The sequence below is a fragment of the Pseudophryne corroboree genome, chromosome 7, assembly GCF_028390025.1.
Source record: "Pseudophryne corroboree isolate aPseCor3 chromosome 7, aPseCor3.hap2, whole genome shotgun sequence".
Taxonomy (NCBI): domain Eukaryota; kingdom Metazoa; phylum Chordata; class Amphibia; order Anura; family Myobatrachidae; genus Pseudophryne; species Pseudophryne corroboree.
Genome location: NC_086450.1, coordinates 293299354 through 293311598, shown reverse-complemented (window position 1 = coordinate 293311598; position 12245 = coordinate 293299354). Strand labels below are relative to the sequence as shown.

General features: G+C 45.9%; 1 protein-coding gene across 1 annotated transcript in view; it reads left to right on the top strand.

The window, feature by feature from the left end:
* The window catches only part of C7H16orf89 (chromosome 7 C16orf89 homolog), a 189610-nt gene that overhangs the window by 107924 nt on the left and 69441 nt on the right, over positions 1-12245 (top strand). The window contains exon 4 of the mRNA XM_063932361.1: positions 474-591. Within this exon, the coding sequence (XP_063788431.1) occupies positions 474-591 (118 nt within the window). The remainder of the gene's footprint in view (positions 1-473; positions 592-12245) is intronic.

Sequence of the window (12245 nt, the reverse complement as noted above, 5' to 3'; positions counted from 1 at the left end):
TAATAATCTATAATTGATCAATTATTCAGGTCCAAAAAAAGGCTAATGAATGAAAAATGGGTTCAACTATACAACAATGTATAAAAGCACTAAAAATGATTATTTACTGTTTTCATAACACAAGAAAAACAGAAATCAGTAGAAGGGAGAAAAGCTACAAAGAAATAAATAAAGGTATAATATAAATGGACAATAATAAAAAAAACAACACACAACAATAATCAAATGCATAGCTCAATAATTCAGAATGGATTTATTTCAAAGTGAACTCATTAAAAGTACCAGCAGGGTGCACTGTCTGCAATGTTTTAAGTGTTTTGTCATATACACACCACTTAGACAAGCATCTATAATTTTCAGGGTGTATAGTTTTTTAGGTTTTGGTAAAAGGAAATACAGTAATTTGAAAATCATCTACATAGCAAAGTGTTTTATTAACAAACAAGTATAATTTTATTTTTTGTCTGTGAAAGGAATGGAGACAAAGAGGCCTGCATTGTGAGTAGTCCTTGCTGGAAGAAGATGAAGCAAATAGGATGCAGTGATTACTCACTCTCTCACCAACTTCTGTATTTTATAATTGGAAAAATGGTAAGTGCAGCAAGTATAAAACTGTGTTCGTAAGCATCTATTGAGTGTTTATCCACAGTATAAAAAGTGGTGCTTTTCTCGAAGGCAATTCAAGGGACTGATGTAAGGACCAGATTCCTAGCCAAAGACTAGTTTAGCCATTACAGTGCTTATTTCTGCAGTGGGGTACACTGGTATTTCACAGGGAATAACATCGGGGTGTAGAGTTGGATCTTGATCCGAGGCACCAACAGGCTAAAGCTTTGACTGTTCCCAGGATGCACTGCACCGCCTCCTCCATATCCCCGCCTCCAAGCACTGGAGCTCAGTTTGTAAGTTGGTGCATACTCGCCTACTTTTGAAAAAGCATTTCAGGGAGGTTGTGAAAGTAACACCTATCAGCGCAGATGTGTACTTCTACATCTAAAAGGCGTGTATTAAAAATGACTGACATCCAAATGTAAATGAGCCCCATAGTAACTTAGTAAGATCTACTTGTTGAAGAAAAGACACTGATATTTTGCAGGATTTTTTTGTGTACTGTGTCTTACAAGAGGTTCCATATACTGTAAGTGGCCATGAGAAACCTTATTTAAAATGCATGTAGCCATAGGGATCAATGTGCCTTATAACCAATACAGGAAGAAGGCGCTGATGATCCATTTGAATGTATATATCTCTGATTTCTCCCCCCCTCCACAAGAATCTAACATCTGGATAATGGGGGTACCGTGCAATCAGGGAGATTGATGGTCTATTCAGGGAGTCAGGGAGATTACTACTATTTCAGGGAGTCTCCTGCAGAATGAGGGAGTGTAGGCAACTCTGAGTTGGTGCCTGCAGTGCAGGCAGATAACAGGGAGGGCTGCGTTAGGCAGCCCTGAAAAGAGCTTTTCTAAGAAGAAAGAAGACTTCAAAGGCCGCAGCATAGGCACCTGATGCTATATGTCATACTGACATATCGTGCTGCAGTTCCCTCACATCCCCCAGCGGCAATGTGTACTCCCGCACCGTGGTTGGAAGGTACAACAGCGGAGACGCTCAGGTCTTCTCAGACACACACACCGCCGCTGCTGTCCAGGATCGCGTGGCCGCACAATAGGGAGGAGGTAAGAGGGTCCCCCTGGCGGGACCCACTGAATTCGCGATCCGGTGTGGGTCTCCGGAAACGGACAGCGGCGCTGGCATGGACACTGTGGCCATGCAGGGACCCCACTATATACTAGAGATGAGCGCCGGAAATTTTTCGGGTTTTGTGTTTTGGTTTTGGGTTCGGTTCCGCGGCCGTGTTTTGGGTTCGACCGCGTTTTGGCAAAACCTCACCGAATTTTTTTTGTCGGATTCGGGTGTGTTTTGGATTCGGGTGTTTTTTTCAAAAAACCCTAAAAAACAGCTTAAATCATAGAATTTGGGGGTCATTTTGATCCCAAAGTATTATTAACCTCAAAAACCATAATTTCCACTCATTTTCAGTCTATTCTGAATACCTCACACCTCACAATATTATTTTTAGTCCTAAAATTTGCACCGAGGTCGCTGTGTGAGTAAGATAAGCGACCCTAGTGGCCGACACAAACACATCTAGGAGTGGCACTGCAGTGTCACGCAGGATGTCCCTTCCAAAAAACCCTCCCCAAACAGCACATGACGCAAAGAAAAAAAGAGGCGCAATGAGGTAGCTGACTGTGTGAGTAAGATAAGCGACCCTAGTGGCCGACACAAACACCGGGCCCATCTAGGAGTGGCACTGCAGTGTCACGCAGGATGTCCCTTCCAAAAAACCCTCCCCAAACAGCACATGACGCAAAGAAAAAAAGAGGCGCAATGAGGTAGCTGACTGTGTGAGTAAGATAAGCGACCCTAGTGGCCGACACAAACACCGGGCCCATCTAGGAGTGGCACTGCAGTGTCACGCAGGATGTCCCTTCCAAAAAACCCTCCCCAAACAGCACATGACGCAAAGAAAAAAAGAGGCGCAATGAGGTAGCTGACTGTGTGAGTAAGATAAGCGACCCTAGTGGCCGACACAAACACCGGGCCCATCTAGGAGTGGCACTGCAGTGTCACGCAGGATGTCCCTTCCAAAAAACCCTCCCCAAACAGCACATGACGCAAAGAAAAAAAGAGGCGCAATGAGGTAGCTGACTGTGTGAGTAAGATAAGCGACCCTAGTGGCCGACACAAACACCGGGCCCATCTAGGAGTGGCACTGCAGTGTCACGCAGGATGTCCCTTCCAATTGGGGTAAGCCATTCCGCGATGATCTTCCTCAGTTGCCGTAAGAGGTTTTCAGCTGTGTGCGTATTCTGGAAAGCGGTGATACAAAGCGTAGCCTGCCTAGGAAAGAGTTGGCGTTTGCGAGATGCTGCTACTGGTGCCGCCGCTGCTGTTCTTGCGGCGGGAGTCCATACATCTACCCAGTGGGCTGTCACAGTCATATAGTCCTGACCCTGCCCTGCTCCACTTGTCCACATGTCCGTGGTTAAGTGGACATTGGGTACAACTGCATTTTTTAGGACACTGGTGAGTCTTTTTCTGACGTCCGTGTACATTCTCGGTATCGCCTGCCTAGAGAAGTGGAACCTAGATGGTATTTGGTAACGGGGGCACACTGCCTCAATAAATTGTCTAGTTCCCTGTGAACTAACGGCGGATACCGGACGCACGTCTAACACCAACATAGTTGTCAAGGCCTCAGTTATCCGCTTTGCAGCAGGATGACTGCTGTGATATTTCATCTTCCTCGCAAAGGACTGTTGGACAGTCAATTGCTTACTGGAAGTAGTACAAGTGGGCTTACGACTTCCCCTCTGGGATGACCATCGACTTCTAGCAGCAACAACAGCAGCGCCAGCAGCAGTAGGCGTTACACGCAAGGATGCATCGGAGGAATCCCAGGCAGGAGAGGACTCGTCAGAATTGCCAGTGACATGGCCTGCAGGACTATTGGCATTCCTGGGGAAGGAGGAAATTGACACTGAGGGAGTTGGTGGGGTGGTTTGCGTGAGCTTGGTTACAAGAGGAAGGGATTTACTGGTCAGTGGACTGCTTCCGCTGTCGGCCAAAGTTTTTGAACTTGTCACTGACTTATTATGAATGCGCTGCAGGTGACGTATAAGGGAGGATGTTCCGAGGTGGTTAACGTCCTTACCCCTACTTATTACAGCTTGACAAAGGGAACACACGGCTTGACAAATGTTGTCCGCATTTCGGGTGAAATACTTCCACACCGAAGAGCTGATTTTTTTGGTATTTTCACCAGGCATGTCAACGGCCATATTCCTCCCACGGACAACAGGTGTCTCCCCGGGTGCCTGACTTAAACAAACCACCTCACCATCAGAATCCTCCTTGTCAATTTCCTCCCCAGCGCCAGCAACACCCATATCCTCCTCATCCTGGTGTACTTCAACACTGACATCTTCAATCTGACTATCAGGAACTGGACTGCGGGTGCTCCTTCCAGCACTTGCAGGGGGCGTGCAAATGGTGGAAGGCGCATGCTCTTCACGTCCAGTGTTGGGAAGGTCAGGCATCGCAACCGACACAATTGGACTCTCCTTGTGGATTTGGGATTTCGAAGAACGCACAGTTCTTTGCGGTGCTTTTGCCAGCTTGAGTCTTTTCAGTTTTCTAGCGAGAGGCTGAGTGCTTCCATCCTCATGTGAAGCTGAACCACTAGCCATGAACATAGGCCAGGGCCTCAGCCGTTCCTTGCCACTCCGTGTGGTAAATGGCATATTGGCAAGTTTACGCTTCTCCTCCGACAATTTTATTTTAGGTTTTGGAGTCCTTTTTTTACTGATATTTGGTGTTTTGGATTTGACATGCTCTGTACTATGACATTGGGCATCGGCCTTGGCAGACGACGTTGCTGGCATTTCATCGTCTCGGCCATGACTAGTGGCAGCAGCTTCAGCACGAGGTGGAAGTGGATCTTGATCTTTCCCTAATTTTGGAACCTCAACATTTTTGTTCTCCATATTTTAATAGGCACAACTAAAAGGCACCTCAGGTAAACAATGGAGATGGATGGATACTAGTATACAATTATGGATGGACTGCCGAGTGCCGACACAGAGGTAGCTACAGCCGTGGACTACCGTACTGTACTGTGTCTGCTGCTAATATAGACTGGTTGATAATGAGATGTAGTATGTATAAAGAAGAAAGAAAAAAAAACCACGGGTAGGTGGTATACAATTATGGATGGACTGCCGAGTGCCGACACAGAGGTAGCTACAGCCGTGGACTACCGTACTGTACTGTGTCTGCTGCTAATATAGACTGGTTGATAATGAGATGTAGTATGTATAAAGAAGAAAGAAAAAAAAACCACGGGTAGGTGGTATACAATTATGGATGGACTGCCGAGTGCCGACACAGAGGTAGCTACAGCCGTGGACTACCGTACTGTACTGTGTCTGCTGCTAATATAGACTGGTTGATAATGAGATGTAGTATGTATAAAGAAAGAAAAAAAAACCACGGGTAGGTGGTATACAATTATGGATGGACTGCCGAGTGCCGACACAGAGGTAGCTACAGCCGTGGACTACCGTACTGTACTGTGTCTGCTGCTAATATAGACTGGATGATAATGAGATGTAGTATGTATAAAGAAGAAAGAAAAAAAAACCACGGGTAGGTGTTATACAATTATGGATGGACTGCCGAGTGCCGACACAGAGGTAGCTACAGCCGTGGACTACCGTACTGTACTGTGTCTGCTGCTAATATAGACTGGATGATAATGAGATGTAGTATGTATAAAGAAGAAAAAAAAAACCACGGGTAGGTGGTATACAATTATGGATGGACTGCCGAGTGCCGACACAGAGGTAGCTACAGCCGTGGACTACCGTACTGTACTGTGTCTGCTGCTAATATAGACTGGATGATAATGAGATGTAGTATGTATAAAGAAGAAAGAAAAAAAAACCACGGGTAGGTGGTATACAATTATGGACGGACTTCTGAGTGCCGACACAGAGGTAGCTACAGCCGTGGACTACCGTACTGTACTGTGTCTGCTGCTAATATAGACTGGTTGATAATGAGATGTAGTATGTATAAAGAAGAAAGAAAGAAAAACCACGGGTAGGTGGTATACAATTATGGATGGACTGCCGAGTGCCGACACAGAGGTAGCTACAGCCGTGGACTACCGTACTGTACTGTGTCTGCTGCTAATATAGACTGGTTGATAATGAGATGTAGTATGTATAAAGAAGAAAGAAAAAAAAACCACGGGTAGGTGGTATACAATTATGGATGGACTGCCGAGTGCCGACACAGAGGTAGCTACAGCCGTGGACTACCGTACTGTACTGTGTCTGCTGCTAATATAGACTGGATGATAATGAGATGTAGTATGTATAAAGAAGAAAAAAAAACCACGGGTAGGTGGTATACAATTATGGATGGACTGCCGAGTGCCGACACAGAGGTAGCTACAGCCGTGGACTACCGTACTGTACTGTGTCTGCTGCTAATATAGACTGGATGATAATGAGATGTAGTATGTATAAAGAAGAAAGAAAAAAAAAACCACGGGTAGGTGGTATACAATTATGGATGGACTGCCGAGTGCCGACACAGAGGTAGCTACAGCCGTGGACTACCGTACTGTACTGTGTCTGCTGCTAATATAGACTGGATGATAATGAGATGTAGTATGTATAAAGAAGAAAAAAAAAACCACGGGTAGGTGGTATACAATTATGGATGGAGTGCCGACACAGAGGTAGCTACAGCCGTGGACTACCGTACTGTACTGTGTCTGCTGCTAATATAGACTGGATGATAATGAGATGTAGTATGTATAAAGAAGAAAGAAAAAAAAACCACGGGTAGGTGGTATACAATTATGGACGGACTTCCGAGTGCCGACACAGAGGTAGCTACAGCCGTGGACTACCGTACTGTACTGTGTCTGCTGCTAATATAGACTGGTTGATAATGAGATGTAGTATGTATAAAGAAGAAAGAAAGAAAAACCACGGGTAGGTGGTATACAATTATGGATGGACTGCCGAGTGCCGACACAGAGGTAGCTACAGCCGTGGACTACCGTACTGTACTGTGTCTGCTGCTAATATAGACTGGTTGATAATGAGATGTAGTATGTATAAAGAAGAAAGAAAAAAAAACCACGGGTAGGTGGTATACAATTATGGATGGACTGCCGAGTGCCGACACAGAGGTAGCTACAGCCGTGGACTACCGTACTGTACTGTGTCTGCTGCTAATATTGACTGGATGATAATGAGATGTAGTATGTATAAAGAAGAAAAAAAACCACGGGTAGGTGGTATACAATTATGGATGGACTGCCGAGTGCCGACACAGAGGTAGCTACAGCCGTGGACTACCGTACTGTACTGTGTCTGCTGCTAATATAGACTGGATGATAATGAGATGTAGTATGTATAAAGAAGAAAGAAAAAAAAACACGGGTAGGTGGTATACAATTATGGATGGACTGCCGAGTGCCGACACAGAGGTAGCTACAGCCGTGAACTACCGTACTGTGTCTGCTGCGACTGGATGATAAATAATGATATAAAAAATATATATATATCACTACTGCAGCCGGACAGGTATATATTATATAATGACGGACCTGCTGGACACTGTCTGTCAGCAGAATGAGTTTTTTATAGAATAAAAAAACACCACACAAGTCACACGACGAGTGTTTAACTTTTTCAGGCAATCACAATATAGTATACTATACTGGTGGTCAGTGTGGTCAGGTCACTGGTCAGTCACACTGGCAGTGGCACTCCTGCCTGCAGCAAAAGTGTGCACTGTTTAATTTTAATAATATGTATGTACTCCTGGCTCCTGCTATAACCTATAACTGCTCCCCAGTCTCCCCCACAATTAAGCTGTGTGAGCACAGTCAGATATTATACATAGATGATGCAGCACACTGGGCTGAGCACAGATATGGTATGTGACTGAGTCACTGTGTATCGTTTTTTTCAGGCAGAGAACGGATTATATTAAATAAAACTGCACTGGTGGTCACTGGTCAGTGGTCAGTCACTAGTAAACTCTGCACTCTCTAGTACTCCTAAGCTCCAGTAAATCAAGTGTCTCTGTCTCAATCTCACTCTCTCTCTTCTAATTTAAATGGAGAGGACGCCAGCCACGTCCTCTCCCTATCAATCTCAATGCACGTGTGAAAATGGCGGCGACGCGCGGCTCCTTATATAGAATCCGAGTCTCGCGATAGAATCCGAGCCTCGCGAGAATCCAACAGCGTCATGATGACGTTCGGGCGCGCTCGGGTTAACCGAGCAAGGCGGGAAGATCCGAGTCGCTCGGATCCGTGTAAAAAAAGCTGAAGTTCGGGCGGGTTCGGATTCCGAGGAACCGAACCCGCTCATCTCTACTATATACACCAGGGCAGGGAGCACAGGTCGGATTTACTAAAATCCATTTATTTAAGGCTCCATAGTACCTGATGGTGAAGTACAGTAGAGGGGATAATGCACTGACCTGTTGCCCCTCCCCCAGCCCCAGGCGCCATCTATAGCAGATGTTCCCACCCTGGAGCTGCATCTCTCTCTCTCCCTCACTCCCTGTCAGCATTTGGGCGCCATTACACAGCTGCGCTGATTCTGGGACTGCTGGTCACTGTCTCCTCTGTAAAGCCACCTGCCTTATCAGCGCTGTACATTTACAGGACACTTAAGTATTCTACATGTCGTTTAGACAGCGTTAGTTAAGAACAAGTGCATACCTACAGGAATATGTGGTACAAGTATTCTGTGATATACATCCAGTGTTTACTGTGCATTGTTATATCTGTATACATACATCGTTTTATGTAGTATTACTAGTCCAGTGCAGTCTTACTGTTGTGTGTAATAATTTCTGCATTGTACATGTGACTGTGTGTGCCCATAGCTGCTGTGTGGTTTCCATTCCATGTATCACATATTGCTATCACTATATTCTGTACCCTGAGGGGGCTAAGTGCGTCAGGGTCCCTTATATATATATATATATATATATATATATATGCTGCAAGTGGTCCGGCACTCCAATTACATGCGTTAAGTTCAATGGTGCCCTCACTTTCCAAAAGGTAAATAGAATCAAATACATGTATCCTGATGACAATTTTCTAAGTAAAATTGAAACGTTGAATGGACGGACAGTGGTGACTATTTGTTCCTGTAAACTTGAGTGCCGCACATTGCTTTGATTCTATCTATCTATATATATATCTATATATATATCTATATATATATATATATATATATATATAGTGTTTCACAGGATATACTGTTGTTGCATTTTTCTCTGTGTATTTCAGTCACCATATACCACTTAAATCCTCTGTTTGTGTTCTGCCTTTGCAGTCACACTCCACAGGGTTTTTTTTGTCAGGTACTGTGTCTGGCTATATTGTACTGTTACGCCCTAAGGCTGCGTTTCCATATAATGTCTGCTACACAGGGTGGGAAATACGTGGCTAATCCTGCATCATGCAGTGCTGACGCCACGGATTTATCTGAGGAAAATATTCCAGCTGAAGGTCCAGGGGGGGATCCGTACCCCTCAGTCAGTTTGCAGCACCAGTGGCACACCAAGACCCACCTTGGGCTGCTTTTTCCAATTTACTGACTACGCTTGTAATGAGACTTACATCCCCTGTGGGACCCCCTGTGCCATTACAACCACTTATTGTCCCTGTAGTTAATCCGCCATGGGCGGATACTCTGTCAACTCAGTTACAGCAGTTAAATCAGTCTTTGGTTAAACAAAAACCTAACCCTCGCTCTCCTAGGACCAAAGGGTCATCTAAGCGGGCCATTTCTTCCTCACAATCCACTCATGTTTCAGATACTTCATCTGATGAAGATGGGATATATACTGACCCATCAAACACTGATGCAGATGCTTCTGATGAGGAATCCACAACGCAGGTTGATGTTCCTGACCTATTAGAGGCCATCAAAATGATTCTTCAGATTGATGATTAAACTGAACCTCCAGATACATCTAAGAAACCTGATAAGTTCAAACGTCAGACGGTTACTAAATTAGTTTTGCCACATTCTGACCATTTAGTTGACATATGTCAGGAATCCTGGGAGTCTCCAGGAAAGAAATTCTCCCTGTCTAAAAAGATGGTAGCTCGTTATCCCCTCTCTGCAGAGTTTAGTAAGAATTGGGAAACACCACCACCGGTGGACTCACATGTAGCGCATCTTGTGGTGTATTCTACTCTGCCTGTCACTACCGTCACCTCTCTGAAGGAACCGACGGATAAGTGTGTGGAGGGTTGCTTGAAGTCTATTTACACTCTTGTGGGTGCTGTACATAGACCCACTATAGCAGCTTCTTGGGCTGCAAAAGGTATTGAAGCCTCGGTTCAAACTGTTGAGGCAGAGCTATCTCTGAATTTTTCTGACAATGCCAGATAATGTCTTTCATATATTACCACAACCTCTCTTCACATTCAGGAGGCGGCCTCTGATGTCGGTGTTCTGGCGGCCAAAGCGTCTACTACGTCCATTCTGGCTCGCCGGATTCTGTGGTTGCGGTCCTGGTCGGTGGACCTGGACTCTAAAAAGACCTTGGAGGTGATCCCTTTTAAGGGAGACATACTATTTGGGGACGATTTGTACAAGATTGTTGCTGACTTAGCGTCTGCTAAGACTGAATGTCTACCAAGTACTAATCCTTCGGCTCCGAAGGCTAAAAGTGTCTCCTTTTGTTCCTTTCAACCTCCAAATAAAGCAAAGGGTCAGGCGTACCCGAAACAGAACTTGCACTTCCAAAACATCTAAGCCCAAGCCTAAACGTTCTTGGGCTGCCCGTCAGCCTGCTTCCAAACCAGACAATCCTGCTGCTTGACGGGGTGTGCCTCCCCCTGGGGGACCCCAGGGTGGGAGTCCGACTTCTGCGGTTCACCCAGGTATGGTTACAGACCTCTTCAGATGCCTAGGTGAGGGAAGTCGTCACTCATGGATACACCATCTCTTTCAAGACAGGTCCCCCTCACCAGTTTTGCTCGACAGTTATCCCTTCAGATCCGTTTAAAGCAAAAACTCTACATTTGGTGGTACAATCCCTCCTGAACACAGGAGTGATAGTGCCGGTACCCTGTCTCAGAGGGGCAGGGGGTACTATTCAACGCTGTTCCTAGTTCCGAAGCCGAATGGATCCTCTCGGCCCATTCTCAACCTCAAGTCTTTGAACAAATTTGTGAAGGTATCCAAATTCTGTATGGAAACTCTTCGCTCTATTGTTCTGGCTTTGGAGCCCAGGGACTATATGGTATCCCTGGACATACAGGATGCTTACTTACACATACCTATTGCCATGTCGCATCAGCGGTATCTGCATTTTGCTATTGGCAACCTACATTATCAATTCCAAGCCTTGCCTTTTGGTCTGACCACGGCTCCTCAGATCTTCACCAAGTTCATGGCAGTTATGACGGCCGTTCTCCGTCGTCAAGGCATCAGGATCCTGCCATATCTGGATGACTTGCTCATCCTGACGAACTCCCCAGAGGTTCTCCTCTGTCATCTAGAACTGACGGTCCAATTCCCACAAGCCCACGGATGGCTCATCAATTGGAAGAAATCCTCGCTGGTCCCTGCTCAGAACATGGTGCACCTGAGGGCACTCTTGGACACACACAACCAACGTTTGTTCTTGTCTCCAGAGAAGGTCCTGAAACTTCAGGACATGATAAGATGATTCCTCTCTTGCCTAAGAGTGTCGATACACTCGGCGATGCAAGTACTAGGCCTCATGGTGTCTGCTTTCGACATGGTAGAGTACGCTCCATTTCATTCCCGCCCTCTGCAGAGGTTAATCCTTTCCAAGTGGGATGGCCTACCTCACCGGATTAGATCTCACATGATCTCCTTGACTCCAGAGGTTCGTCTGTCACTGAGCTGGTGGCTACAGGACCAACAATTGAGCAGGGATAGTCTCTTCTTGATCTCCAACTGGGTCCTCCTAATGACGGATGATAGTCTGCGGGGTTTGGATGCGCTGTTGGAGCAACACTCTCTTCAGGGTCGGTGGACCAGGGAAGAATCTCTCCTCCCCATAAATATTCTGGAGTTGCGGGCAGTGTTCAATGCTCTGAAACTAGCCCTGCCTCTGGTACAGAACAGACCTGTTCAAGTACAGTCGGACAATGCCACCACGGTGGCGTACATAAATCATCAAGGCAGCACGCAAAGCCGCATGGCAATGTTGAAGTGTCGAAGATTTTTCAATGGGCGGAATGCCATCTGCCAGCTATATCGGCAGCGTTCATTCCGGGGCTCCTCAACTGGGAAGTGGACTCAGTCATCAGGACGTACACGCTGGAGAGTGGAGCCTTCATCCAAAAGTCTTTAAACTCTTAGTGGACAAGTGGGGCCTACCAGATGTAGACCTGATGGAGTCTCGACACAATCATAAGGTTCCAGTCTTCGGAACAAGGACAAGGGATCCTCAAGCAGCGTTTGTAGACGCACTGGCAATTCCGTGGAACTTTCGGCTGCCGTGCATGTTCCCTCCGGTGTCACTCCTGCCCAGGGTAATAAGGAAGTTCAAGCAAGAAGGAGGAATACTGCTTCTAGTCGCTCCAGAGTGGCTCAGACGGCATTGGTTCCCTTCTATTAAGGGTCTGTAAGTGGGCCAACAAA